Genomic DNA, 27,131 nt, shown 5'->3' with positions numbered 1-27,131 from the left:
GCGACGCACCTCCATACACCATGGACCAGGAGAACGTGCCGCTGACGCCCCAGGTGCGCAAGCGGGGCGCGCGCGAGAGCGCGGCGCCGAAGCGCGTTGCACGCACGTACACCGCGGCGAAGCGGGGCATCCCGTTTGCGCCGGTCAACCGCTCGCTCGAGAGCCAGATGGAGAGCCTCTCGGTGCGGCCCAAGAAGCGCTCCTTTTTCCGCGTCGTGCCGCGGGCGCGCCGCGAGGCGCCGCAGCGCAGGCTCACGCCGGTCGCGGGCGTGCAGCAGCTGCGTGCGGCACCGGCGGCGCGCCTCCCGGTCGAGCTCGTGCGCCAGGTGCGCGCGGCGCTCGCGACCGAGAGCGACTCGTGGGTCGCTCAGTACGTAGCGGCGGGCGGCTACGAGGCGCTGCACGACCGCCTCTCGGAGATCCTTGGCATGGAGTGGCGCGAGGAGCAGCACGACGACCAGCTCCTGCACGAGCTCCTGCGCTGCCTCGCCGCGCTCGGAACGCTCCCGGCGGGGACCGAGGCGATGCAAAAGAGCGCTCCGCGGCCGTTCCAGGAGCTGGCGCAGCTGCTCTACTCCAAGAAACGGCCCGCGGACCTCGACGCACGCCGCCTGATTGTAAAGCTCTTGCTCCTCGGCACCGGCCTCGCGATGCCGCAGCCAAACGTGGACCACGCGCCGAGCGTCGCCAAGGCGGGGCATGCGCCGAGCGGCGTCGTGTACGTGCTCTCGCTCTTGCACGCGGCGCGGCCGGATACATCGCGCGTCGCGTTCCTCCCGCAAAAGGTGCGGCCCATGCGCCCGTTTGTCGCCGAGCTGCAGACGCTCTGCGCGGAATTCTTTTGGATCTTTTGCCACGACCACAACACGATTGAAGAGTACGACGCAATCGACGTCCAGGCCGCGACTCGCCCACGCGTGCCGAGCGGCATGACGGGGTCCGTCGAGTCGGAAGCGATGGCGTACGTCACGATGCACCTGCGCCTCGTGAGCACGATCCTCGAGGCACTCCCGGACGACGCACGCACTCAGCTCTGCGCCGACCTCGAAGAGGGGGGGATGAACGACGTGGTGCACATGCTGCGCAAGGCCTCGACCGAGTACTATCCCGCACTGCACGTCGAGCTCGCACGGCTCGTCGCACGCATGCGCGGCCCGGCCGCCGCCGCCCCGAGCGCACACCGCGCTTGTTCGCCCGCATACGGCGCGCACCGCGCGCTCTCGCCCGAGTACGGCGCGTACCGCGCGCCGGAAACCAACGCGCTCGACGAGCTGCGCGCACTCTCGCCAGACAGTCTGTGCGGCCTCGGCCTCGGGCGCCCGCCGAACCCGCTCGACTCGCACCGCTCGAAAGCGCTGCCCGATGCGCCGGGCCAGGCGCCGGGGCGCGCCGTCTCGGCGCTGGACGCCGAGTCGTCGATGCGCGCGGTGTCTGCCTCGGACGCGGACACATCGATGCGCGCAGTGCCTGCGTCCGCATCGCCGTTTGCCGACGCCGAGACATCGATGCGCGCCGTCTCGACGTCCGCGTCGCCTGCCCCACCCCCCAAGGCGTCGCCCGCGTCGCCGGTGCCCGTCCCCGCACTGCCGCTTTCTCCCACGCCCTCTGCGCCCCGCCCCGTCGCGCGCGTCCGCATCACGTCCATCACCTCGGAGCGCAGCACGTACACGCCTCCCCCCCCGACGCCCCCGTCGCCCGAGCCCGAGCCCGAGCCCGCGCTCGGGGGCCTGGCCCTGGCGCACCTGTTCTAGATACCCTGCCACGTGGCATACGCCGCGATGTCCTCGCCGCTGGTAGCGCTGCTGCTGGTGACGAGCTCGTCGCGTGGCTCGCATGTTGTGTTCCAATGGCCCCGTAGACCCAAGCTCGTGAAGCGGTACTCGCGTATGCGGTACTTTGCCGAGGAGGAGGAGCTCGAGGACGACCTGCTCGCGGCCGGCGCGACGCACCCCGAGTACCTCGACGCGTCCGACTCGGAGAGCGGCGACTCGGACGAGTCGGACTGTGCGTCGTCCGAGGCGAGTTTCAAGCAGGGTGCCGCGCTCTTTGGGCACGACGACGAGGAGCGCACGCCGCGCGACACGGCGCCCCCGCCGCACCTCGGCGGGCGCGGCGGCAGCGAGCCGCGGCGCTCGTCGGCGCGCAGCCGCAGCACGTCGCGCCCGCCGGCCGGGCGCACGTACCGCGCTGGGGACGAAGAAAAGCGCTTGCACTCGTATACGACGTACCTCGGCTTCGACCTCGCGATGCTCGCCGCGATTCTCAGCCCAAAGCCGGAGCAGTGCCACCACAAGTTTGAGCTGGTGATTGACGATCTCGCGTTCCTGGGCCATCCCGTGTACATTGACCGCGAGCAGCAGCAAGGGCGCGCGTCCGAGTCGCAGAGCATGACGCAGTTCAACCTCGTCATGGTGATCGACCGCCCCGATGCGCTGCCGCCGCTCCCCGGCATGAACCGCACGATCTGGATGCACCTGTACTATACCCTGCTCTTCAAGGTCACCGCCGTGCTCTATACCGAGGAGATGCGCGCGTCGTACGTGAGCGAGCAGACTGCCGCGCTGCTCACGCTGCGCGACGAGTGCATGCAGCACGGCGGCTGGTTCCGCGACTATCTGCAGGCGGGCCTCGCGCAGTCGAACCTCGCGCGGACGCTGCGCGAGGTGCAGCGCGCCATTGCGCGGCATCGCGACACGCTCGTGCGCGTCAACGAAGGCGTGGACCTCCATATGCAGCTGCCGCTGCTCCTCTTGCAGCCCGGCCAGGCGTCCAAGGTCGGCGAGCTGCAGCGCGTGCTCGACGCGCAGGATCCGGTGGTGCAGCGCGGCGACGGGCCCGAGCCGCGCGACGCGCTGCGCACCCTCTCGTCACTCGGCGCACTCCCGGGCACCGCCGCAGAGCAGACGCTCCAGGACTGGACACGCACCACCGGCCCGTTTCTCCAGCCCTGGAAAACGCTTCTCCTCCCGGAAGCGCCGGGGGAGTCGGAGCAGAACGACACGATCTACGACTTTGCCAAGCCGCTCATCGAGTGCTTCACACCGAGCCTCCGTGGCAGCCGCACCTTTTTGCAGGCGGCCGACGCGCTCCAGTGGGACCTGTACAAGGAGGTCTACCCCATGGTGCGCCACCTCATATACTATACCAAGGGGCGCGTGATCGACGTGCCGCGCATCCAGAGCATCTATGCCTTGGACCCGACCTTTGCGATGGACCGCCTCTCGACGCTCGAGGTGTCCTGGTCGACGTCGTTTCCCATGATGCGCGCCTTGCCGCAGTTCCTCAGCAGCCTCTCGATGGGGCTGCGGCCGTACGTCTCGCTCTTTGCGCCGCGCATCAACCACTCGCTGTGCCTCGACACGCTAGTGTGGCTCCTGCGCCACGGCGTCGTCGTCCAGATGCACGTCCACCTCCGCCTGGTCATCACCGCACAGGACCAGCAGCTCGCCGTGGAGCTGCGCCGCGCACGCCGCGAACACCGCGCACGGAAACCACGCACCGAGTCCGACGAGGAGATCCTCATCGACACGCTCCGGGGGCAGATGCAGCGGGGGACGAACCACCCGGAACGCCCGGCAAACGCACGCCGCCTGCACCGCTCGCGCTCGCGCTCGGCCAGCAGCGACTCGAGCGTGGACGAATTTCCGGCGCAGCACGCGGCGCAGTCGCCGTTCCTCCCGCCGGGTCGCCGCGCGTCGTACTGGGAGGACGAAACCGAGATGGACATGGACGACGACGACGACCGCCTCGACGATCTCCTGCCGAACGGCACCGCCTCGCCGGTGCTCGTCGTCGAGCCGAGCCGCGCATCACGCCGCGAGAACGAGTGGATCTCGGCGATGCTGCACGACAAACACGCATGGTATACCCGGTGGCTCCTACGGCTCCTCCCCTATCTCAACGGAAAGCACACGGTCGACGAAATCGTCGCGCGCGAGCGCATCCGCCGCCGCGACCTCAAGCTGATCATGCGCCAGTTTGAGGCGAACCTCCTCCTCTTCTACCATCCGTAACTCGGCCGAAACGCGTCGCGTCCCTCGATGGCGGCGAGCGACGAGGAGTTTGACGACGCGTTCGATAGTAGTGTCCTCGCGCAGATCGATGTAATTGAGGCAGCGCATACGGGGGGGAAGGCGACACAAGACTCGCTGAGCGAGGGCGGCGCCGTCGACCCCGCGTGGGAAAAGGAGCTCCTCGACGCGTTCGACGCGCTCGACGACGAGGTGGCGCAGGGACGTGCGCCGTTTGCAGAGAACGGCCGGGGGCGGGGGGAGGGCGTGAATACGGCGCCAAGCAGTACTGCGAACAAGGCGGCGCGCGTACTCGGCGCGCCGCCGAATGTGCATACCCCTGCCCCGAGACCAACACTTGCGACGCGTCCGAGTGCGGCGCGTCCGGACGCGCCGCGCATGGCCGCGCCGGCGCCAAGCACCACACCACACAGTGCCCAGCGGCCCACGCCGCCCCACGCATCGCCGCGCGTGTCGCCACGCGCGTCGCAGCTTACGCAGCAAGGGCTCTTTGGACAGGCCTACACGCCGTCCGCCGTCCAGTCCTCGCAGGGCAGCGTCTCGATGGCGCCCGCCGGCCCGCCCTCGCAGAGCACCGGCGGGTTTGCGTGGACCGCCGTGAAGGAGTGGGATCACAGCGTATTTCTCCAAGGCAACCGCGTCACAAGGCAGGCCGACGACGAGGACGACGCGCTGTACGAGCGCCCGGCGACCGCGCCCCCGTTTGTCGACCACGGCATCAAGCTGCAGATCGACTGCGCAGCCGCACAGACGTGGATCTACCCGGTCAACAAGCCGCTGCGTGCCTACCAGCTGAACATTGTGCAGAAAGCGCTCTTTCACAATGTCCTTGTAGCGCTCCCGACCGGTCTCGGCAAGACGTTTATCGCGGCGGTGGTCATCCTCAACATGTTTCGCTGGTTTCCTCAAGGAAAGAGTGCGTCGTGAAACTGACCCAGTCATCTTTGTCGCGCCGACGCGCCCGCTCGTGGCGCAGCAGCAGCAGGCGTGCCACAGCATCTGCGGCCTGCCGTGGGACACCGCGATCGAGCTCACGGGCAGCACGCGCCGCTCGCTGCGCGACGACGAGTGGCAGGCGAAGCGCATCTTTTACATGACGCCGCAGACGTTTGAGAACGATCTGCTATCGACGACGTGCGATCCCAAAGACGTCGCGTGTGTCGTCGTCGACGAGGCGCACCGTGCTACCGGCAACTATGCGTATTGCAAGGTGATCCGCCGCCTGATGTACCACAACCCGCACTTTCGCATCCTCGCCCTGACCGCGACGCCGGGGAGCCACGCGGACAAGGTCCAAGAGGTCGTGAACAACCTGCATATCAACCGCATCGAGATCCGGACAGAGGACGCGCTCGATATCCAGCCCTATCTCCATACCAAGGTACGCCGCGCGACTCACACAGCATGAGCAGCTTGTCCGCGTCCCGCTCGGGCGGCCGCTCGAAGAGCTCCGCCATGCATGGACCGCGCTGATGCACGTGTACCACGAGCCCCTGCTCAAGCACGGCCTCTTGCGCAATGCAGACCCCAGCACCCTGCGCTCGTTTGGCGTGCGAGCGTGCGGCAACGACGCCAACGGCCGCGCGATCCTCGCACAGAAGCCGTTTCTGCGCGGAAATATTGCACAGCTCTCGAGCATGGCACTTGCGCTGCAGTACCTCGCCGAGGAGTCGGTGCGCGTCTTTTGCGACCGCGTCCAGGCGATCATCACGCCGAGCAAGAGCGGTACGAAAAAGGACCAGATCTTCTCGCCGCAGAACGCCAAGTTCCAGGCGCTGGTCATGGCGCTCGAAGGCGTGCAGGGCGACGACGCACTGCTCACGCACCCCAAGATGCATGCACTGCAAAAAGTGCTCCTAGAGCACTTTCAGGCCGAAGGCGAAAAGACGCGCGCCATGGTCTTTTGCTCGTACCGCGAGGTGGTCACCGAGATCGTGACGTTGCTGCAGGCGGCTGGCATCCGCGCCACGCCGTTTATCGGCCAGGCGACCGACAAAAAGGGCAACCGCGGCTTTACACAAAAGGTGCAGGAGCAGATCCTCGCCGACTTTCAAAACGGCACGTTCCAAGTGCTTGTCGCGACGTCGATCGGCGAAGAGGGACTCGATATCGGCGAAGTCGACCTCATCGTATGCTACGAGGCGGTGCGCGACTCGGTCCGTGCGCTGCAGCGTGTCGGCCGCACAGGCCGCATGCGCGATGGACGCATCGTCGTGCTCATGACCGAAGGGCGCGAAGAACACAATTGGCAGCACTCGAAAGACTCGTACAAGAACGTACAGCGCCTCGTGCGCTCCGCAAACACGATCGAGCTGTACACGGACGTCGACCGCCTCGTCCCAGAGGTCATCAAGCCCGAGCCGGTCATGTGCGAGGTCGCCCAGCCAAAGTTTGAGCCGGGCGCGCTCAAGGCGCCGCCCAAGCGCCGCGCCAAGAAGGCGGCGTCGCCCAAGCCGAAGCAAAAGGGGAACCTGCTCGCATTCTGCAGCGCAAGCGAGCTGCGCAGGCACGACGAGCACCGCGAAGGCGGGGGGCCGGTGCGCACACCATCGAGTGCGTCGCGCTCGAGCGCGACGGCCAACTTGTCGGACGACTCGGACGACGCTGAAATCGCGAGCGGGCTGCGCGTCTCGTCGAGCAGCGCGTATACGTGGCCGCCGTCGAGCCGAGACGAGCCATGCGGCGAGGATGCGCCGAGTCGCGAGAGCGAGCCGTCGAGTGGACCGTGTGAGTCGGCACGGCCCTCGAGTCCGTCGGTGCGCGCGCCAACTGCGTCGCGGGGCGCTGCCAAGGCGCCTGCTGCGCATGCGACTGCGAATGTGTCCGCTCGAGAGCCGATCGCATCCCGCGCCGCGCCTCGGTCCACTGTGTCTGGCGCGACGTCTGGAGCGCCTCGCAAGGATCCCGCGCCCCGTAAGGACCCCACGCCCACGTCCACGCGTGCGCCTGCCGCCACCTCGGCGAGCATGTCGGCCGCGTTCAAGAGCCCTGCGCCTCCTGCCAAGCGCACGCTCGGCGCGCGGCGTTCGCACGCGACGCCCTCGCCGAGTCCTGCGGCGGACCGTACCGTGTCGCCGTACTTTGCGCGCTATGCGCCCCACCCTCTTGTCGCTGAGCTTGCCGAGCTTAGCCAGGACGGTGCCGAGGAGATCGAGCGAGCCGCTGTGCCCGAGACCGAGGCCGATGTGGACGTGCCGCCCCTTTTCTTCCTGTCGCAAGACTCGGATGCGCCGCTGGCGCCCGGGCGGCCGTCGTCCCCTATACCCGATACCCCCCCGCACGCGTCGGTCTTGGCAAGTGGCGGCTCGTCGTCGCTGCATGTCCCCTCGTCGCCTCCCGCCCGCGCTGCCCCCCGCAAAAAGCGGCGCGTGGCGCGGGGTGCACGCAACATGCTTGTGGACGAGGAGGCTGAGCGCGAGACCGACAGCGACGAGCACGGCGAGTCGGACGAAGACGAGTCCGGCCCTGATTCTTCCGACGAGAACGACGAGGACCGTGCGGCGGTGGGCGACTTTCCCGCGACGCAGCAGGCCGGGTACAACCAAGAGGCCGTGTACCTGCAGTCGATGCTGTCGCAGCGTGCGCCGACGCCCTTCCGAGGCCGCGACCGGCTGCAGGAGCTGCTTGCGCGCCGTGCGGCGCTGCGTCCGTCGTCTGAGGCGGACATCCGCTCCGACGACGAGTACTCGAACGACTCGTTTGTCGTGGGCGACGACGAGATCGAGTGGGCCGACAGTAGTGATGTGTAGCAAGATAGATGGCCGCTTGCGCGGGCACCACAAAGAACGATGTATAGTTCCTCCCGAGGCTAGACAAGGAATGATGTATAATCTATGTCCTCGCGAGGCAAGAGAGCAGCGCCTGCCGCGCTCTTTTGCAGACGGCCATTCGGCCACACCGCCCTACTCCTTGCTGAGCTCGACGGTGAGCACGGCGTCCTTGCGGTTGCCCGCGGCGCCGAGCAGTGTCGCCTGGTCGCCTGCGGTGAACGCAATGACGCTCGAGGAGCCCGCAAAGGTGGTTTCTGTATAAGCCGACGCACGTACCCTTCTCGGTGCCCGTGCGGTTGCACGCGACAAAGAGCGTCTTGTGCCCCTCGTGGCCGGGCTGCTCCATCCCCGGCACCCACAACGGGATGCAGCGTGCGACCCAGTAGTTGATGGTGGGAATGCTAGGGTCGTTTGCGTCGCCCGCCTTGTACGCGTCGATCTCCTCGTCCGGAAGGAGCCAGTTCATCGGGACGACGAGCAGGTCGATTTGGTTCTTGTCGCAGTACTGCGTCAGCTCGTAGCGCTCAAAGTCGGACGAGAGCAGGTAGGCTGCGTTAGCACATCCACGCACGGTTCAAGTCCATGCAGATCGCGACGCACACGCGGCCGATGGGCAGGTCCACGTAGGTAAACCCCTGCCCCTCGTCGGCCCACGGCGTGTCGGCCTCGTACAAAAAGTGCTTGCGGAACACGCGGACCAGCGCTCCGCTCGGGTCGACGAGCAGTGCCGAGTTGAACGCCTTGCCCCGCATGCTCGGCAGGTACGACGGCGCGATTGTCTCCGCCTCGGCGCGTGGCGTGCGTGCGTCGTGCGCGCCGGGAAACTCGGCGAGCGCCTCGTCCGAGGCGCGCTCCGGGAAGCCCGCGACGACATAGCACTCCAGCTCCTTTGCGAGCGACGTCGCGAGCTCGTACGTCGCACCCTCGCCGCGGTACGGCGACTCGAGCAGCGGCTCGATCTCCTCGTACGACGAATAGAGATAGCCTGCGTCAGCGCACGGGCACCTACCCGTCAGGGCCATTTCGGGGAGGACGAGCATGTCGAGCGACTTGGGCGCGGTCCTGCGTCAGGTCAGGCACTTACTCCTTGAGCTGCGCGCGCACATGCGCCGCATTCGCATTCGGCTCCGCAAACTGCGGGGCGTACTGCACCGTGGCTACCCGCATGATCGACGCAAAAGTCACCTCCACACACGATGGTGACGCAGGCGGAGCTCGAGGCGGCGATTCACGCCAAGGTCGGCGACATCAGTACGCTGTACGTGTCCGATGTATCTGGTGGCTGTGGCCAGGCCTACGATGTAGTGCTTGTCTCGGACCAGTTCGAGGGGCTGCCTACGCTCAAACGCCACCGCCTGGTGAACGAACGGCTGAAAGACGAGATTGCGGCGATGCACGCCTTCTCCCAAAAGACCTACACGACGAAGCAGTTTTCCGAGCTGCGGTCGAAGTACGCGGACCAGACGCCGTCGGCGGTGCCTACGCAGGCCGCCGGCGTCGCGGTGCCCGAGCTGACGCTCACGCCGGACACCGAGTCGGGGCGCCTGCTGAGCGCCGCGCAGAGTGCGAATGCGTCGCCCGCCAACGTCCCGATCGGCACGTCGCGCGTCTCGTCGCCGACGAACACGGGCATCTCGCGCCTGCACTACACGCGCATCTCCAGCGTCGAGTTCTGGCTCGCGCTGCGCAAGGAGCTCGAGGAGCAGTTCCTGCACGCCGACACGATGGACCTCGACTCACCCACCGGCACCGCCTCGCCGCGGTCACAGCGCCGGCCGCCGGGCGAGGCCGAGGTCGAGCGCCTGTTTGAAGACTTTTTCCTCTCGCAGAAGCACCACCTCACTGCGAACGACGTCGCGCGGATCCGCGATGCGACTGGCATGCTTGGCATGGCCGGTGCCTAGTCTATTCGTCTGTCTCCATAGGCTCGGGGCCCGTAGTCTCGGCAACCCATGCGTGCCGCATCTCGCGCCACCGCCGCACGCTGCTCTTGATCTCTTCGAGCAGCGCGGCATACAAATCACGCCGATCAGTGCACGTCGAAAAAGCGGGGGCGCGCACCGCACGGGGCGCGGACGGCGCGTGCTTGCGTGTGGTGCGCGCAACGGCCGCGGGCGTCAGGCGGCCGGTCGTCGTGCTCACGCCGCACCCGTCGACCCAGCGCACAAAGTCCTCGAGGTCCGCATCGAGGCCGAGGCGCGCACGCACGCACGCGAGGCACCCTATAGAAAAGAGCGACGCGTCGTAGGTGTGTGCGGCCGTTGACACGGGGACATCGGCGAGGCTCGCCGACTCGGAATACGGCATGCACAGCTGTACGAGCGCCACGCGCTGCGTGCGGCACAGCGGACACTGCGCCTTGGCGCTTTTCTCGGCGTAGCGGAAGCGGTACATGCCTTCTCGTGCCGCGACCCACGCATAGACGCCGGGGGGGATGCACAGTACCCGCCGCGCACGCGTGAGCGCGACGTACATGTGGTTCACCTCGTCGCACGCGCCGAGCAGATGCACGCGCGGGCGCAGCGCGGGCGCACAGCCGTCGTGCGTCGGCGAAAAGTCGTCCGCAAGCACGACCGTGTCCCACTCGAGGCCCTTGGCCTGGTGCACGGTCGTGAGGACGATCGACGCGTCCTCCGGCGCAGCGCAGCAGCAGTGCTCGAGCTGTGCGACGTGCTCGAGAAACGTCGGCGCACTCAGCAGCGGCGCGAGCGACACGACAAGCGCGAGCTTACTGTCGCCCCCGCCGTCGTCCGCCTCGACGTGCTCTACGAGCTCTTTCCACGCGGCAAACTCGCGCAGCGACGAGGACGGCGGGGGGACCTCGCCGTGGTACAAGGTATATGCGTCGCGCAGCAGCGCGGCGAGCGCGGCAGGCTGCATCGCCTGGCTCGTTTTCAAAAATAGGCGCGGCGTGCCGCTCGCAGCGAGGCGCAGCGCGTCGTGCGCAAGCAGCGCATTCGTGCGGTACACGCGGGTATGGGGCCCATGCACAGACGTCCCGAGCAGCACCGCGTCGGGCCCCGTGCCGTGCAGGCGGGGCGCGGGCGTGTGCGGCGCCCACGGCGGCGGCGCTTTGAGCGACAGAACCTGGCTCGCGAGCCGCGCGACATGCGGCCCGAAGCGGAAGCTCTGCGTGAGCTGAAAGTGCGCCGTCGGGGGATAGGTCCGCGCGTGGAACGCGGCCGCACTCCCGCCGCGGAACCCGTAAATCTTTTGGTGCACGTCGCCCACGACGACGACCGCCGACGTGCCCCGCGCACGGAGCAGAATCGCGGTCTGGCACGCGGACAAGTCCTGCGCCTCGTCGAGGAGCAGCGCGGTATAGTCCCCGAAATGGCTCTTTCCTTGCAGATGCAAGAGCTTGACGTACGCGTCGTGCGGGCATTCGGTGCGCCCTGCACAGATCATGTCCCAGAGCGCCGCTGCGGCGTGCGCCACGTCGTTCGCACGGAGGTCCGTGCACTGCGCCATGTGTTTCGGCACATGACGGTCGGCACGGATCTGGGGATCCGCCGACTGCATGAAGCGGTCGAGCGTGCGCAGGATGTACGTCGCGACCGACGGCGCAGCGAGCTTTTCGGGGCGCGCATCGTCCTTGATGCGCCGCCCTTCGGGAAGCTGCCCCCGGAGGAGCTTGACCACGTCGCGCGGCCGCAGCGTCCCGAGCGCCTGGCCGTCAGGCAGCTGGACGTGCCGCAGCGCGACCGCGTGCATCGTGCGGCACTCGACATTCGGCGGAAACGCGGCGCGCGCCGCACGCGCGGTCGCTGCGTTAAAGGTGATGTAGAGAAAGCGCGACGACGGCCGCCGCTGTGCGTACGCGTACAGCGAGCGCGTTTTTCCGGTCTGGGTCAGCAGGAATACGTACGCCGGCATAGGCCTGGACACACACGAGATCCGTAGGACGCACGTCGTGCGCAACAAACGCCGCCTGCTCGCTCGTGAGCGCGTCGGGCGGCGTCGGCGCGAGGCGCGGCGAAAAGAAGCGGTGCAGCGCGCTCTCCGCATCCGCGTCGAGCACATGCACCATCTGGTGGTACGGGCGGTGCGACGGGCCGCTGCTAAAGTGGCGCGACAGGCGCAGCACGACAAAAAAGACGCGCGCAAAGCACAGCATTTCGACAGCGACCGGCGCTGCGAAGCGCGCAAACGCACTCCCGGCCTCGCAGCGGCCCATGATCCACGGCACGAGAAACATCTGCGCCGCGTCCGCGTCAAAGTCCTGCGCGACGACCGCGTGCAGCATCTCGTGCATCTGCAGCGGCGCGCGCGCGAGCTGGAGCGCCGAGAGCGCCTCGCCGTACGCAGCGACAAACGCGTCCTCTGTCTCGCCGCTCTCCTCACCCGCGCGCACGCACGCCTCGTACGCCGCCTCGGCCGCGGCGAGCTTCAGGAAGCGCTTGCGCCATGGCGCAAAGTGCCGCGCGTTTGCAAACGGCCGCAGGCGCTTGTCGGCGCACAGCAAGCGCACGATATCTGAAAACGACAGGTAGCTCAGCGTGTGAAACACGGCGCCTCGCGGCATGCACTCGAGCAGCGTCCGCCGCTGCGCCGCTACGCGGCGCCGCGCTCCCATCGACGCGTCTCGCTGCTGACTCAGCACGATGACCATGGCGTGGGCAGAGGCTGCGGACCGTGCGACGGCCGACCCGTCGTGTGTGCCGGAGCTGTATGCGTTTCTGGAGCAGGACGAGGCGCTGCTTGGCGACCGCATGGACCCGCCGTGGAAGAGCGCGCGGCCGCTCGCAAAATGGATGTGCCTGTAGGTGCCGAGACTGACGCAGCGCCGCCCAGCTGCGTGCCGCGCAGAGCGCCGCCGAGGTGCAGGCGCTCGAGGCGGGACACGAGGACGTGATGCAAAGCATTGGTGCGATTCCCTACGTGCCGCTGCTGGGTACGTCGTCTCGCTAATGCAGTGGCGCAATGGGCCGACGCCATGTCGGACAAAGGGCGGCTCGTCTCGGTAGGTTCCGCGTCTAATGCAGCCGACATACGCCACGCGGTGGCTCGAGGGCGTGTACGAGAGCCTTGCGCCGTACCGCGGGCTCTCGAGTGTGCATGCGCCGCTCCTCTATGTACGTCGCGCGCCTCACGCAGCAATACCTCCTCGCCAAGGACGAGAAAAGCGCCGCGCTCGTGCAGCGCACGGACCTGGGCGCGACCGACTTTGCAAGGGTCGGCCGCTACCTTGATATCCTCGCGTACCTCTACTATGCCGGCCTCGTATACACGCTGCAGCAAGCGTACGAAAAAGCAGAGGACGTGTGGCAGACGGTACGTCGCCCGCCCTTCTCACGCAGTGCATTGCGCTCCCGTCCGAAAGTGTGAGCCATATCCAGCTCGATGCGTTCAAGAAGCTGATCCTCGTGCGCCTGCTCGCCGGCCACAATGTCGAGGGCGAGGCGCTCCTTAAGCACACGAGTGTCAATGTCCGGTCGCAGTACCTGCGCCAGGCCGGCGCGTACCTCGCGCTCGCGCACAACTACCGCCGCATGCGCAGTGGCTCGCGCGACCTGCACACACTCCTTGCGGCACACGCCGAGCAGTTTGCGGCGGATGCGAATACCGGGCTCGTGCAGCAGTGCGTCGCCGCGCAGCCCCAGCGGCTCGTCGAGGCGCTCGCACGTATCTACTCGACGCTTCCTCTCGACGCTGTCGCCGCGTACCTCGCGTGCACGCCGGACGAGGCGCGGAGCGCGCTTGCGTCGACGCCGCGCGTCGATGTGTCCTATGCTAATGGCCCCCAAGTCGGCGCCTTTCCGCTGCCCGACGGCGTCGCGTGCACGCTCGCTGAGCGCGATAGCGCGCCGTACGTCGCCCTCGCGCTGCGCCCCGCCCCCACTCCTATGCTCCCCGCTGAGCACGACGGACGCGCGGCGCTCGCGGCGCTCGTACGCGCCGCGCACCTCGCGCCGAGCCACCTCGCGAAGCTCGCGGCGCTGCACGGTGCGCCACGTGGCGACGCACAGACCTCGTAGAATCACGTGTACGCGTCGCGCCTCACCATGACGCGACGGCTGCGCTTTCGCGGGCGGCTGAGCGCGTCGGGCGGCACGGACGCCGTGCTGGAGCGTGTGCAGTCGCTGCGCAAAGAGCTGGCGGCTATAGAGCAAGATACGATCGACACGAGCGAGCTCGACGCACACTGCGACGCGCTCAAGCAAAAAGACCTGCTCCAACACAAGAACAAGCGCGTGCGCGCGTCGGTCGCGTGCTGTCTCTCGGATATGCTGCGGCTCTACGCGCCGAATGCGCCGTTTAGCGAGGGGGAGATTGCGCAGATCTTTGCGCAGTTCCTCGCGCAGCTCACTGATCCGGATACCGGCCTCGGCGCACGCGACGCGCCGGGGTACAGCGACACGGTCTACCTGCTTGAGAGCCTGTCGACGGTCAAGAGCGTGGCGCTGGTGTGCGACGTGCCGAACGCGTCGAAACTCGTCGCGGCGTACGTATCGCAGCTCCTCGAGCTCGCGGGCGAAGAACTCGCGACGAACGTGGAGCTGTACCTCGCCGACGTCCTCGTGCAGCTCGTCGAGGAGGGCGCGACGCTCCCCAAGGCCGCGCTCGACGCGCTGATGCACGCATTTGACGAGGACGCGGCACCAAGCACGACGTCTGTCGCGGCCGCCGTGTGCCGCGCGACGCAGGACCGCCTGCAAAAGCACGTCGCGCAGTACTTTGCCGAGGGCATGCGCACGCGCAAGGAAGCCCTCGAGGATATCCACGCGCGCATCGTGCGCATCGCGGGCAGCGTTCCGTCGCTGCTCACGAGCGTCGTGCCGCAGCTCGAGGCAGAGCTCGCGCAGGAAGACGCCGAGACACGCGCGCTTGCGACGCAGGTCCTCGCGTCGCTCTTTGCGCTCCCGTCCCCGGCCGCGTTTGCGCAGCAGTACCCGAGCGCGTGGAAGGCGTGGCAGAGCCGCGCGATCGACCGCCAGGCGTCGGTGCGCCTCGACTGGGTGGCGGGCGCGCTGCGCATTGCCGCGGCCCACGCCGCGCTCGGCCAGGCGCTCGCCGAGCCGCTGAGTGGGCGCGTCGGCGATCCCGAGGAGCGCGTGCGCCTGGCGCTCGCGCACGGCGTCGGCGCGCTCGACTACGAGACGCTGCGGCATGCGCTCCCGGTCAAGGTCCTACGGCAGCTCGCGCTCCGCGGCAAGGACCGCAAGGCGGCGGTGCGCTCCGCGGCGCTGCACGCCGTGGGGCGTGCGTACGAGCTCGCGTACCCCGAGCTGCGCCGCGACCCAGGCGCGACGGAGCACTTTGCGTGGATCCCGGCGCAGGTCCTGCCGTGTGCGCTCGCGGGCACGCCGGACGTCGTGCACTCGGTCGCCGAGGCACTCGACACGCACATCCTCCCGGTGCAGGCGCCGGACGCGTACGTCGCGCGCCTCGCGTACGTCTGGCGCGTCTTGGACGAAGAGGGGCGCGCCGCGCTGTACTACTATACGAACCTGCGCCTGCAGCGGCCCGGCGCCCTCGACGCGTTCCTCACAGCATGGGAAGAGGGCACAGTGTCGCCAGACGTGGCGCGCGCCGCCGCGGCCGTGCTGCGCCTCGACGCCGCGGCGCTCGAGAGCGTCGCGGCGTGGAAAGACGAAGGCGCGTTTGCCGACCTCCGCCTCGCGTTCGACGCGCAGACGCCGCTCGCAGACGCGTACGACGCGCGGCAGCGTGTCGCGCTGCTTGCGGCGGATGAGGCGCCCGAGGCGGCCATGGCCGTCGCGATGCTCGCCCGCGCAGGCTCGTACCCGATCCTCAACACGTCGTGCGTCCTTCCGCTGCTGGACGAGGACGCGCCGGGGCTGCGTGCGTACCTCGCCGAGGCGCCGCAGCTGCTCGTGCCGCAGGCCGCGGCGCTCGCCGAGCGTGCGGCCGCCGCGGCGGACGCGCCGGCGCTCGCGCTGCTTTCGGCGCTGGCGACCGCCGCGCCCGACGCGCTGGGGCCGGATGCGCTGGGGGCCGCCGGCGCGAGCCGCGACGCGCTGCTTGCGGCGCTCGCTGCCGCGTGCGACAGCCACCCCATCGCGCCGTACGCCGCGGCGGTCCTCGCGCGCCTCGATGCGCCGCAGCTCTCGACGGCCGTCGCGACGTTCGAGACGCACGTCGCGCTTGGCAGCGATGCCGAGCGTGCGTCGGCCTATGCGGCGCTCGGCGCGGTGGCCGAGTGCGACGTGCACGCCGTGCGTGTCGATACCCTGATTGAGCAGATTGTCGAGCTGCTCCTTGGCGCGTGGACCGCCGACGACGTCCTTGGCGCGTGGCCCGGCGACGAGCTCGTCTGGACGCCGGGCGACGCGCTGCAAGTGCGCGTCGCAGCCCTGCACTGCCTGGTCGGCGTGCTGCTGGGCGAGCCGAGCGTCGAGCGTGCGCGCCCAGTCCTCAAGCTCCTGTACGTCGTCGCGGCCTCCGGCGAGGCGCGTGCGGAAGTGCACACGCCGCCCCACGCCGCGGCACGCATGCGCCTCGCGGCGGCGCGCAGCTTGGTGCGCCTGGGCGAGTGCGGCGCGTACCGCTCGCTGATCGTGCCGCGCCTCAGCCGCCTGGCGCATGTGCTGCAGGACGAAGAGTTTGAAGTGCGCTCGCGCCTGCTGCACACGCTGCTCGTGCGCCTCGCGCGCGGCGCGCTGCCGCCGACCTTTCACGCGCTGCTGTACATTGTCGCGCTCGACCCCGAGGACGAGATGCGCACGCGTGTCGCGACGTACCTCAAGCGGGCCGCGGCCGCGCTCTCGGAGCCTGCGCGGCACCAGCTCGACGTGTCGTTTGTGCGCCTCCTGCACCTCCTCGCGCACCACCCCGACTTTCGCGCAGAGGGCGAGGAGCTCGTGCACTTTGCGCAGTACCTCGACTTTTTCCTTGCGTGCCACGCGACCGAGGCGAATATCGGCACGCTGATGCAGTGTGCGGCGCAGGTCAAGACTGCGCTCGACGCGACGGCCGCGCCGAGCGACGCGCTCGGCGTCCTCGGCGAGCTCGCGCAGCTCGTCGTCCAGCGCACCGCCGACGCACACGGCTGGAACGTGCCGCACGCCGCGCCGGAAAGCCTGCCGTCGGACCTCTATGCGAGCGCCACCGACGAGGGCGCGGCACAGCGCCGCTTCCTCTCTGAACGCGTCGTGGAGCTGGTGCAGCGCCAGGGCACGAAACGCGCCAAGCGCCAGAAAAAGGACGACTAGAGTACATAGACTACACAGGGCGCCATCCCCCACGCACAAAGCCGCGGCGCGCTCCACGCGCGGCCCACCCCGACTCGCGCGGCTGCGCGGCACGCAGCGTCGGCGGCATCGGCGGGGGGGGCCGGGCGGCGGAGGGCCGGGCGGGGGGGTTCATAGGCAAACTTTTCCGACATGGGCGAGGCCGTCGGCATTTTCGAAAACGTGCTGGGCGTCGGCTGCGACAGCGGACGGGGTTCGGGCCATTGGGGCCGCGCATCGCTGGGGGCAGGCACGTCGGGGGGGCGGGATGGGGGGCGGCCGCTCGACGGGCGAGCGGTCGAGAGGCGAGCGGCCGAGGGACGAGCGGTCAACGGAGCGGTCAACAGGCGAGCGATCCAGGAAGCGGTCGGGAGGGGGCTCGAGCGAGCGGTCGACTGGCCGCTCGAACAGCGGCCGCTCTACCGGCTCCTGGGGGCGCTCTCCAGACCGCTCGGGGGGGCGCTCGGGCGTCTTTTCGTGCATAGGCGGCCGGTTGTGCATAGGGATCGGGGGAAGGCGGCCGTACGAAGGCACGGCAACGAGCCGCTCAGAGGGCACCGTCGCACCCGCGCGCTCGACAGACGCAGGCGCAGACGCCCGCTCGGACGCAGCTCCGTGCGCACCGGGCGGCGACGCTGGCGGCGACTTGGGAATAACCACGGCGCGGACCGCCTCGCGCGTCGGCGCAAACGATACGGGCGACGCGGACGGCGCGGAACTCGCGTCGGCCGGCGACGGCGCGCTCGCCTGTGTCGTGCGCGGAGACGCTAGAGAGACGCCCGGGCTCGGCACGCTCGTAGGGCTGTGTGAGTCGCCGTCGACCTCTTGTGCCGACTGCCGCCGCGACGCAAGGCGCTGCTTGTACTCGGCGAGCGACAGCTTTTTCTTGGGCGGTGGCGGCGGGGGCGTCGGCTCCTTTGGCGGGGGCGTCGGCTCTTTAGGCGGCGTTGGCTCGGTCGGGGGCGTGGGCACGGTCGGCAGCGTCAGCTCCTCGGCCATGGGCACTGGCGTGCTAGGCGAGGGCGCCACGAGCCCTGGCGGCGTCGGCACACGCGCCGGGGCGCTCGGAGGGGTCGGCACACGCACTGGAGCGCTCGGCGGCGTCGGCATACGGACCGGGGCGCTCGGCGGCGTCGGCACTCGTGTCGGCGTCGGTGATTTGCCGTTCGGCGTCGCCTTGCTCGGCGCCTTGGGCGACTTGATCTTGGGCCGCTCGTCGAGCAGCGTGGGACTGAGCTTGTCGCGGCGCAGCGGCGCGAGCTCGCGGCGCTCGCCGTTGCGCTTCGACGGCGAGGCGTTTTCGTCGTCGGACGACACTGGCGAGCTTGGGTCGAGGAGCGCACGCACCTTGCTCCGCTTCGATGCGCTCGGCTCTGGCATGAGCGACGGCCGCGCGCTGCGCTTCTTGGGCCGCTCCGGCTCCTGTGCCTTGATGCGTGTCCCCTCGACGCGCTTCTTGAGCGGGAGGAGCGTCTGTGCGTGCTGCACGTCGAGCGTGTCGAGCGCCTTGGCGACGACTGGGTCCTCGGCCTCGCTCTCGTACGCGAGGTCGTCCGAGTACGGCTCGGTTGCGCACGAGTCGACGCTCTCCGCGTCGCTCTCGACGTCCGCATGGAGCTTGTCCTCGTCGACGCGCTGTACGATGCAGTCGGTCGCCGCGAGCTTTGCGCGCAGTCCGTCAATGTCCCCGTCGCTGTACCAATGGCGGCGTGCGCCGACGAGCGGCGTGAGCGTGATCGGCTTGCTCTTTGCGCCGCTCTTGACCGGCGCCGCGTGCAAGAGCGCCATGCCCTGGCCGACACGCAGCATCTGCGTCACGGCACAGTTTTGGCGCTTGGCGTGGAACGCATTGGTGCTCGAGCCGCCAAGCGACGGCCCAAAGCACCCGCACGTCGTCGCGCCGAGCAGCACCGAGACCACCGCGTTAAACTTGGACGCGAGGATCGTCGAGGCGTACGGAAACTCGCCGCGCTGCGCAAACGCCTCGAGCTCTGCGCGGCGGTCGTGCCGCCGTCCGTCGACGGCCCACGGGCGCTGCACGAGGCTGGGGAGGAGGTGCACAATGTGCGCGTCGTCCCACTCCCAGCCGATCGTCACCTCGTGGTGCCGCGGGATGGAGGCGAGGGCAAACAGGCCAAACACCAGCCGCGGCGGCTCGCTCGGCGGTGCATGCAGCACCGGGCGCAGCACCGCGTTCGGATGGCACGACGAGCGCACAAAGCGCACCGCGGTGCCGTACCGCCGCGCGTCCAGCGCCAGCGAGAGCGGCGGGGGCAAGAGGTGGACGTGCGGCTTGACCGTGCCAATCTTGCTGTACTGATTAATGGGGTCTGCGCGGTACGTCTCCGCGTCGTACACTTCTGCACGGTACTCGGCAATAAACGCGCCCGGGGCGATGGGCGCATCGGCAAAGAGCCCGTGCATGACCGGGCGGCAAAACGTCTTGGACGCCGCCCAGATCTTTTGCGGCTCGGACGCGAGGGGCTGCAGGTGCGCGATATTCGTAAAAAAGCTGCTCGTCACCTGCTCCGAGATCATGCGGACGTGCGTGCGTGAGGCGCACTCGGCCAGCGAAGCACACTCCATGAGGATCGGGACGTGCTCGTTGCCGAGCGGCGCGAGGCCAAGGCGCGCGTACCGCACGCCCTCCTCCGGCTCGTCTCCCCGGAGCGGCGCAAGCGGCGCGAGGTGCGTGCCGTTCGGCTGCGCGGCGGTCGCGAGCGGCGTGCGCGCCCATTCGGCCGCGTGCCGCGCGAGTTTCGGCACGGTGCTCGAGTGCACGATATTCGCAGCGAGCGGCGTGTACTCGATCTGCCACGGCTCGAGCTTCTCAAACGCCTCGTCGTCAAACTCGTCGTCGTCGCCTCCGGCGCGGATGCGCGCCGGGAGGCTCGTCGACGGCTTGCGTGTCTTGGCAGGTTTCCGCCGCGCCTTGGCGCGCGGCGTCTCATCCTCGCGCATCGGCGACGTGCGCCCGTTGGAGCGGCGGCGCGGCTGCGGCGTCTCGCCCATCGCGGCCTTCCACGCGGCGTTCGCGGCGCCGGTGTGCAGCGTCGTCGCCGCGTCGCGCATCGACCGTGCGGACGCTTTGCGCGCCTCGTCCTGGAGGCGCCGCCGCTGGTGCGCGCGCGCATACTCTACATTTACCTCGCGCGGCTCACACTCTTCACACAGGTACTCGTCCGGGACACTGGACTGTGACATGCCAAAACACGCGCAGTGCTGCCACACGAAGCACTTGTCGCATTGGATCGTGAATCCGTCGTCGTCGTCACACGAACATATGCAGCGGATAATGCCCGTCTCTTCGTCCGTCGCCGCATCGTCCTCGGGCGGGGACGCCGCCTCCAGCTCGGGCGGCGCGGCGACCTTTTCTGGAGAGCGGGGGGGTAAGATCCGCGCGTCCGTGCTTGGCCCGGGCGGCGGGCCAAGAGGCGCGCCGCCCAGCGTGCGCACACTCTCCATAGCGACGCCCGGAAGCGGCGGCGGTAGCCGCCGCGCGTCGGGGTCGATGGATTCGGGCACCGAGATCATGCCCTCCAGCACGCTCCGCATCCGCGAGCGTTTGCGCGTGGCGCGCGCGACGAGCTTCGGCCGAAGTGAAGAAAAAAGGCATCACGTGCCGCCACGCGTTCGCGACAGCGACGATGCCGCCCAAGAGCCAGCGGGATCTGTCGGGGTACCAGTACTCGGCGCTCTCGTCGCTGGTGCTCTCCTCGGGCCGGCGGCCTGGGGAGAATGAGCCGACCGGTGAGGCGGAGACGCTTGTCGGGCGCATCGACCCGAAGGCGATGGGCTCGCGCGTCGCGCGGCAGCCGGTGGCCGACCTCGAGAAGAAGAAGCGCAAAGCCGCCGAAAACGACGAGCTGGGCGGCGCGCGCAAGGCGCGTGCAGGTGCGACAGAGTACGCGAATGTGCTGCAGGCGAGCGCGGAGCTCGATGGGCTGCGCTACATTCCGCGCACGGACGAGACGCGTGGCGTCTACGAGCTGATTCTCGCCCTGATCCACACCGCGCTCGGCGACCAGGCGAGCGAGGTGGTGCGCAGCGCGGCGGATACGGTGCTCGAAATCCTCAAGGACGAAAATATGAAGGACCTCGACAAGAAGCGCGAGACCGAGTCGATTCTCGGGTCCGTGTCCGAGGAGACCTTTGCGCAGCTCGTCAACCTCGGCAAGCGCATCACGGACTACGAGGAGGAGCAGGTGCAGGAAGACGGCGGCGCAGTCGAGAACGATACCGGCGTCGCCGTCCTCTTTGAAAACGAGGACGAGGAGGAGGAGGACGACGAAGAGACGTTTGTCGTCCGCGAGGCCTCGGACGAGGAGCAGGAGGAAGAGCAGGACGAGGAGCAGGAGACACAGGACGACGCACTGCGCATTGGCGAGCGCGCCGCGGCCAAGGACGGCGCAGTATCGCCGCACGACGTCGACGCGTTCTGGCTCCAGCGCCAGCTCGCCCAGTTCTATCCCGACGCGTACGAAGCGAACGAAAAGGCGGACGCCACATTCGAGGTGCTTGGCGCGAATGCCGACGTGCGCGAGCTCGAAAACAGCCTGATGGACCTGTTCAACTATACCAACTTTGACCTCGTGCAGCTCCTCACGAAAAACCGCGACGTGGTCCTCTGGTGCACGCGCCTCGCCCGTGCGGACGAGGAGTCGCGCATCGACGTCGAGGTCGGCATGCGCGAAAGCGGCGCGGGGTGGATCCTCAAGGCGCTCGCGGGCGACGCCCGGGGCGGCCACGACGACCTCGAGCAGGCCAAGCGCGACGCGCAGCGCATGACGTCGCGTGCGACGCTCGCGCCGGGTTCGACCGCGCAGCCGCGGGGGACGGTTGACCTCGAGGCGATGGCGTTCTCCGAGGGCGGCCACTTGAACTCGAACCCCAAGGTGCGCCTTCCCCCGGGCTCGTTCAAGCGCAGCAAGAAGGGGTACGAAGAGATCCACATTCCGGCCCCGGAAAAGAAACTCGTGCCTGCGTCGGACCTCGTCGCGATCCGCGACCTCCCAGAGTGGGCGCAGGCCGCCTTCCCTGGTGCCACGTCGCTCAACCCTGTACAGAGCAAGTGCTATCCGGTGGCATTTGAGAGCGACGAGCCGATGCTGCTCTGTGCGCCGACGGGCGCGGGCAAGACCAACGTCGCGATGCTCACGATCCTGCACGAGCTCGGCAAGCACCGCCACGGCGACGAGATCGACCTCGACGCGTTCAAGATTGTGTACGTCGCGCCGATGAAGGCGCTCGTCGCGGAGCAGGCGGCCAACTTCCGCGAGCGCCTCGGGCCGTTTGGCGTGGTCGTCAACGAACTCACGGGCGACAGCCAGCTGACCAAGGCGCAGATCGCCGAGACGCAGGTGATTGTCACCACGCCGGAAAAGTGGGACGTGATCAGCCGCAAGAGCACCGACACGTCGTACACGAACCTCGTGCGTCTGCTGATTGTCGACGAGATCCATCTCCTGCACGACGACCGTGGGCCGGTGCTCGAGGCGATTATCGCACGCACAATCCGGCGCATGGAGCAGCTCAGCGAGCCGGTGCGCATTGTCGGCCTGAGCGCGACGCTGCCCAACTACCGCGACGTGGCCGCGTTCCTGCGTGTGAACCCGGACTCGGGCCTCTTGTACTTTGAGGGCAACTACCGCCCGTGCCCGCTTCGCCAAGAGTACATCGGCATCACCGAGAGCAAGGCGATCAAGCGCCTCCAGGTCATGAACGAGGTCACGTACGAAAAGACGCTCGAACACGCAGGCAAGAACCAGCTCCTGATCTTTACGCACTCGCGCAAAGAGACCGCCAAGACCGCCAAGTACATCCGCGACCGCGCAATGGAGAGCGAGACGCTCGGCCAGTTCCTCCCGCAGTCGTCCGCCTCGCGCGAGATTCTCCAGTCGGAGCTCGAGAATGTCCAGGACGCGAACCTGAAGGACGTGCTCCCGTACGGCTTTGGCATCCACCACGCCGGCATGAGCCGCCCGGACCGCCAGCTCGTCGAGGACCTGTTTGCCGACGGCCACATCCAGGTGCTCGTGTCTACGGCGACGCTCGCGTGGGGCGTGAATCTGCCTGCGCACACGGTCATTATCAAGGGCACGCAGATTTACAACCCCGAAAAGAGCCGCTGGTGCGAGCTGTCGCCCCAGGACATGCTCCAGATGCTCGGCCGTGCGGGCCGCCCACAGTTTGACACGGTCGGCGAGGGAATCATTATCACGACGCACAACGAGCTGCAGTACTACCTGTCGCTGCTGAACCAGCAGCTGCCGATCGAGTCGCAGTTCGTCTCGCGCCTCGCCGACAACCTCAACGCCGAGATCGTCCTCGGGACGATCCGCAACCGCGACGAGGCGGTCGCCTGGCTGGGGTACACGTACTTGTACGTGCGCATGCTCCGCTCCCCGGCCCTGTACAGCGTCCCGGCCGACTTTTCCGAGGACGATCCGTTCCTGGAGCAAAAGCGCGCCGACATTGTACACTCGGCGGCCGTGCTCCTCGAAAAGGCGGGGCTGCTCAAGTATGAGCGCCGCACCGGCCTCTTTACCTCTAACGAGCTTGCGCGCATCGCTGCGCACTACTACCTCACGCACACGAGCATGGGCACGTACCACAAGCACATCAAGAGCCACATCGGCATGATCGAACTGCTGCGTGTCTTTGCGTTCTCGGACGAGTTCAAGCACCAGGTCGCGCGCCAGGACGAAAAGCTCGAGGTGAGCAAGATGCTCGAGCGCGTGCCGATTCCCGTGAAGGAGTCGCTCGAGGAGCCGAGCGCCAAGATCAACGTCCTGCTCCAGGCGTACATCTCGCAGCTCTCGCTCGACGGGTACGCGCTCGCGGCGGACATGGTGTACGTCACGCAGTCCGCCGGGCGTATTCTGCGCGCACTGGTCGAGATCTGCATTATCCGCGGCTATGCGCGCGTCGCGCGCCTCGCGCTCGACCTCGCCAAGATGGTCGAGCACCGCCAGTGGAACTCGATGACGCCGCTGCGCCAGTTCAAGGGCGTGCCGTCGGACCTCGTGCGCCGCCTCGAGCGCAAAGAGTTTCCGTTTGCGCGCCTGCGCGACCTCGAGCCGAACGAGATTGGCGAGCTGATCGGTATTCCCAAGGCGGGCCGACTCGTGCACCGCCTCGTGCACCAGTTCCCCCGCCTGGAGCTTGCGGCGTACTTCCAGCCGCTTACGCGCTCGCTGCTGCAGGTGCACCTCACCATCACGCCCGACTTTCAGTGGGACGAGCGTGTGCACGGTGGCGCACAGAGCTTCTGGCTCCTGGTGGAAGACGTGGACGGAGACACGATCCTGTTCTACGACCAGTTTGTGCTCCTGCGCAAGTACGCCGAGGAGGAGCACACGGTCTCGTTCACCGTGCCGCTCACCGATCCTGTGCCGCCGAACTATTACGTGACGCTGATCAGTGACCGCTGGCTGCAGAGCGAAGTTCGCCTCCCGATCTCGTTCAAGCACCTGATCCTCCCTGAAAAGTTTAGCGCGCCGACGCCGCTGCTCGACCTGCAGCCGAAGCCGGTCGCGGCGCTCGGCCAGGAGGCATCGCTGTACGAGTACGAGTACATGAACAAGATCCAGACGCAGGCATTCCACGCGCTGTACGAAACGGACGCGAGCGTGCTCATTGGCGCGCCGACGGGTGCGGGCAAGACGTTCTGTGCGGAGCTTGCGCTCCTGCGCCTCTTCCGCACGTCCAACGGCCGCGCCGTGTGTGTCGTGCCGTACGAGGCGATGGTCGCGCCGCGCGTCGCCGCATGGCAGGCGCGTTTCGGCCAGCTGAACGGCGGAAAAGAGATTGTCGCGCTCACCGGCGAGACGACGACGAACCTGCGTCTGCTGGAGCTGGCGGATATCGTGGTGTGCACGCCGGAACAGTGGGATGTGCTCTCGCGCCGCTGGCGGCAGCGCAAGAATGTGCAGAGCGTCGCTCTGTACATCTTTGACGACCTGCAGCTGCTCGGCGACGAGCGCGTCGGGCCGACGTACGAGGTGGTGTGCTCGCGTGCGCGCTTCATTGCCGCGCAGCTCGAGGCGCCCACGCGCATGATCGGCCTGGCCGTGTCCTTGGCGAATGGTGGCGATGTGGGCGAGTGGCTGGGTGCAGAAAAGAGCAACATCTTCAACTTTGCGCCGAGCGCACGCCCGGTGCCGATGGAGGTGCATCTGCAGACCTTTGCGATCCCCCACTTTGCGTCGCTGATGATTGCCATGGCCAAGCCCGCGTACCTCGCGATTGTCGAGTACGCCCCGACGCAGCCCACGCTTATCTTTGTGCCGACGCGCAAGCAGGCGAAGCTCACCGTGAACGATATCCTGATGTATGCGCAGGCGGATACCGACGGCGAGCCGCGCTTCCTCAACATGGATGAGGAGCACCTGCGCCCCCACCTGGAGCGTATCCAGGATGCGGAGCTCGCCGAATGCGTCGCGCAAGGCATTGCCTTTTATCACGAGGGCCTCTCGCGGAGCGACCAGCGCATCGTCGAGCGTCTCTTTACCGCCGGCGCCATTCAGGTGATGGTCGCGAGCAAAGAGACGGTGTGGAGCCTGCCGGTGACGGCGCACCTTGTCCTCCTCCTGTCGCTGCAGACGTACGAAGGCAAGGAGCACCGCTACATCGACTACCCCCTGACCGACATGCTCCAGATGGTCGGCAAGTGCACGCAGCCCGGCGAGGACGGCAGCAGCCGCTGCATGCTCTTCTGCCAGGCGAACCGCAAGGAGTACTTTAAAAAGTTCCTCGCCGAGGGCCTCCCGCTCGAGAGCAAGCTCAACGCGTATACCCAAGACTTTTTGAATGCGGAGATTGTCGCGCGCACCGTCGAAGACAAGCAAGCGGCGGTCGACATTCTGACGTGGACGCTGATGTACCGCCGCCTGCAAAAGAACCCCCAGGCGTACGGGTGCCAGGGCCGCGACATGCAGCAGATCGGCGACTTCCTCTCGGAGCTGGTCGAGACGACGCTCGGCGAGCTCGAGACAAGCAAGTGCATTGCGATTGAGGACGAGATGGACGTCAGCCCGCTGAACCTGGGTATGATTGCGTCGTTCTACAACGTTTCGTACGCAACGATCGACGTCTTCCACCTCTCGCTCACCGGCCAGACCAAGCTGCGTGGCATGCTCGAGATCGTCGCGGCCGCCGCCGAGTTTGAGGACGTGCCGATTCGCCACCACGAAGATGTGCTGCTGCGCCGCATCTACGACCGCGTACCGCTGAAGCTCGACCGCATCAACTTTGCGAGTCCGTTCCACAAGACGTTCATCCTGCTGCAGGCGCACTTTTCGCGCCTCGCGCTCCCCGCGGACCTTGCGTCGGACCAGCGCCTGATTCTGCAGCGCGTCCTCACGCTGCTCAATGCCTGCGTCGACGTGATGAGCTCGGGTGCGCTGCTGAATGCGATTGTCGCCATGGAGCTGAGCCACATGTGTGTGCAGGCCGTGTGGGACCGCGACTCGCCGCTGCGCCAAGTGCCGCACTTTACCCAGGCGACGATCGAGCGTTGCAGGGCCAAAGGCATCGACGACGTGTTTGCGCTCAGCGATGCGCTGCCCGACATGAGCGCGTCCGAGCGCGAGGCGCTTCTTCAGCTCGACAAGCGCCAGATGGCCGACGTCGCGAAGCTCACGAACGAGTTCCCCTACATTGAGATCTCGTTCGAGATTGAGGAGCAGGGCGCGCTCGACTCTGCGACGCCGATCGTGCTCCACGCGACGCTCGAGCGCGACGCGGACGAGGACGAGGAGCCGGATATCACGGCGATTGCTCCCTACTTCCCTACGAAGAAGCTCACTGCCTGGTGGCTTGTCGTGGGCGACCCCGGCACGCGCTCGCTGCTGAGCATCAAGCGCGTGACGATCGCACGCACGCAGCAGGTACGCCTCGAGTTCACGCTGCCTGCCGGCACGCACGACCGTCTCAAGCTCTATCTGATGTGTGACAGCTATGTCGGTGCGGACCGCGAGCTTGCGATCGAGCCGCTGCAAGTCGCCCAAGGCGAAGAAGAGGACGACGACGAGGAGGAGATGGAGGAGGAGTAGTGATCGGTAGTATTGACTAAACATGACGCGCACGGCCGCGCGGACATGGCGGAGATGGGTCAAGGGCACGGCACCGGCCCA

The 27,131-nt window shown here is 67.9% G+C and overlaps 10 protein-coding genes across 10 annotated transcripts; 7 read left to right on the top strand and 3 right to left on the bottom strand.

Moving 5' to 3' along the window:
• Positions 1-20: 20 nt before the first annotated feature.
• MJAP1_003585 (uncharacterized protein) lies at positions 21-1,751 on the top strand (the record flags this gene model as incomplete). Its single annotated transcript, XM_060267511.1, has 1 exon — positions 21-1,751. The coding sequence occupies one exon, from the start codon at positions 21-23 to the stop codon at positions 1,749-1,751; it is 1,731 nt and encodes a 576-aa protein (XP_060123494.1).
• A 27-nt stretch (positions 1,752-1,778) lies between these two features.
• On the top strand, positions 1,779-4,013 carry npr3 (Nitrogen permease regulator 3; the record flags this gene model as incomplete). The annotated part of the gene is made up of 1 exon (XM_060267510.1): positions 1,779-4,013. The coding sequence occupies one exon, from the start codon at positions 1,779-1,781 to the stop codon at positions 4,011-4,013; it is 2,235 nt and encodes a 744-aa protein (XP_060123493.1).
• A 27-nt stretch (positions 4,014-4,040) lies between these two features.
• Positions 4,041-7,780, top strand: MPH1 (DNA helicase; the record flags this gene model as incomplete). Its single annotated transcript, XM_060267509.1, has 3 exons — positions 4,041-4,947; positions 4,970-5,412; positions 5,435-7,780. 3 exons carry the CDS (start codon positions 4,041-4,043, stop codon positions 7,778-7,780), a joined length of 3,696 nt encoding a protein of 1,231 aa, XP_060123492.1.
• A 153-nt stretch (positions 7,781-7,933) lies between these two features.
• Positions 7,934-8,968, bottom strand: MJAP1_003582 (uncharacterized protein; the record flags this gene model as incomplete). Its single annotated transcript, XM_060267508.1, has 5 exons — positions 7,934-8,055; positions 8,078-8,350; positions 8,373-8,786; positions 8,811-8,863; positions 8,886-8,968. The coding sequence occupies 5 exons, from the start codon at positions 8,966-8,968 to the stop codon at positions 7,934-7,936; spliced, it is 945 nt and encodes a 314-aa protein (XP_060123491.1).
• Positions 8,969-8,997: 29 nt separating this feature from the next.
• MJAP1_003581 (uncharacterized protein) lies at positions 8,998-9,705 on the top strand (the record flags this gene model as incomplete). Its single annotated transcript, XM_060267507.1, has 1 exon — positions 8,998-9,705. One exon carries the CDS (start codon positions 8,998-9,000, stop codon positions 9,703-9,705), a length of 708 nt encoding a protein of 235 aa, XP_060123490.1.
• A 1-nt stretch (position 9,706) lies between these two features.
• MJAP1_003580 (DNA helicase) lies at positions 9,707-12,326 on the bottom strand (the record flags this gene model as incomplete). Its single annotated transcript, XM_060267506.1, has 2 exons — positions 9,707-11,647; positions 11,670-12,326. The coding sequence occupies 2 exons, from the start codon at positions 12,324-12,326 to the stop codon at positions 9,707-9,709; spliced, it is 2,598 nt and encodes an 865-aa protein (XP_060123489.1).
• A 79-nt stretch (positions 12,327-12,405) lies between these two features.
• Positions 12,406-13,779, top strand: MJAP1_003579 (uncharacterized protein; the record flags this gene model as incomplete). Its single annotated transcript, XM_060267505.1, has 6 exons — positions 12,406-12,563; positions 12,586-12,695; positions 12,718-12,764; positions 12,787-12,876; positions 12,899-13,075; positions 13,102-13,779. 6 exons carry the CDS (start codon positions 12,406-12,408, stop codon positions 13,777-13,779), a joined length of 1,260 nt encoding a protein of 419 aa, XP_060123488.1.
• A 27-nt stretch (positions 13,780-13,806) lies between these two features.
• PDS5 (Sister chromatid cohesion protein pds5) lies at positions 13,807-16,977 on the top strand (the record flags this gene model as incomplete). Its single annotated transcript, XM_060267504.1, has 1 exon — positions 13,807-16,977. One exon carries the CDS (start codon positions 13,807-13,809, stop codon positions 16,975-16,977), a length of 3,171 nt encoding a protein of 1,056 aa, XP_060123487.1.
• Positions 16,978-17,127: 150 nt separating this feature from the next.
• On the bottom strand, positions 17,128-20,550 carry MJAP1_003577 (uncharacterized protein; the record flags this gene model as incomplete). Its single annotated transcript, XM_060267503.1, has 2 exons — positions 17,128-17,192; positions 17,250-20,550. The coding sequence occupies 2 exons, from the start codon at positions 20,548-20,550 to the stop codon at positions 17,128-17,130; spliced, it is 3,366 nt and encodes a 1,121-aa protein (XP_060123486.1).
• A 92-nt stretch (positions 20,551-20,642) lies between these two features.
• brr2 (RNA helicase) lies at positions 20,643-27,050 on the top strand (the record flags this gene model as incomplete). Its single annotated transcript, XM_060267502.1, has 1 exon — positions 20,643-27,050. One exon carries the CDS (start codon positions 20,643-20,645, stop codon positions 27,048-27,050), a length of 6,408 nt encoding a protein of 2,135 aa, XP_060123485.1.
• Between the last annotated feature and the right edge of the window lie 81 nt (positions 27,051-27,131).

This window comes from Malassezia japonica, chromosome 7, assembly GCF_029542785.1.
Source record: "Malassezia japonica chromosome 7, complete sequence".
Classification (NCBI taxonomy): Eukaryota; Fungi; Basidiomycota; class Malasseziomycetes; order Malasseziales; family Malasseziaceae; genus Malassezia; species Malassezia japonica.
This window is presented reverse-complemented; position numbering and strand designations above follow the sequence as displayed.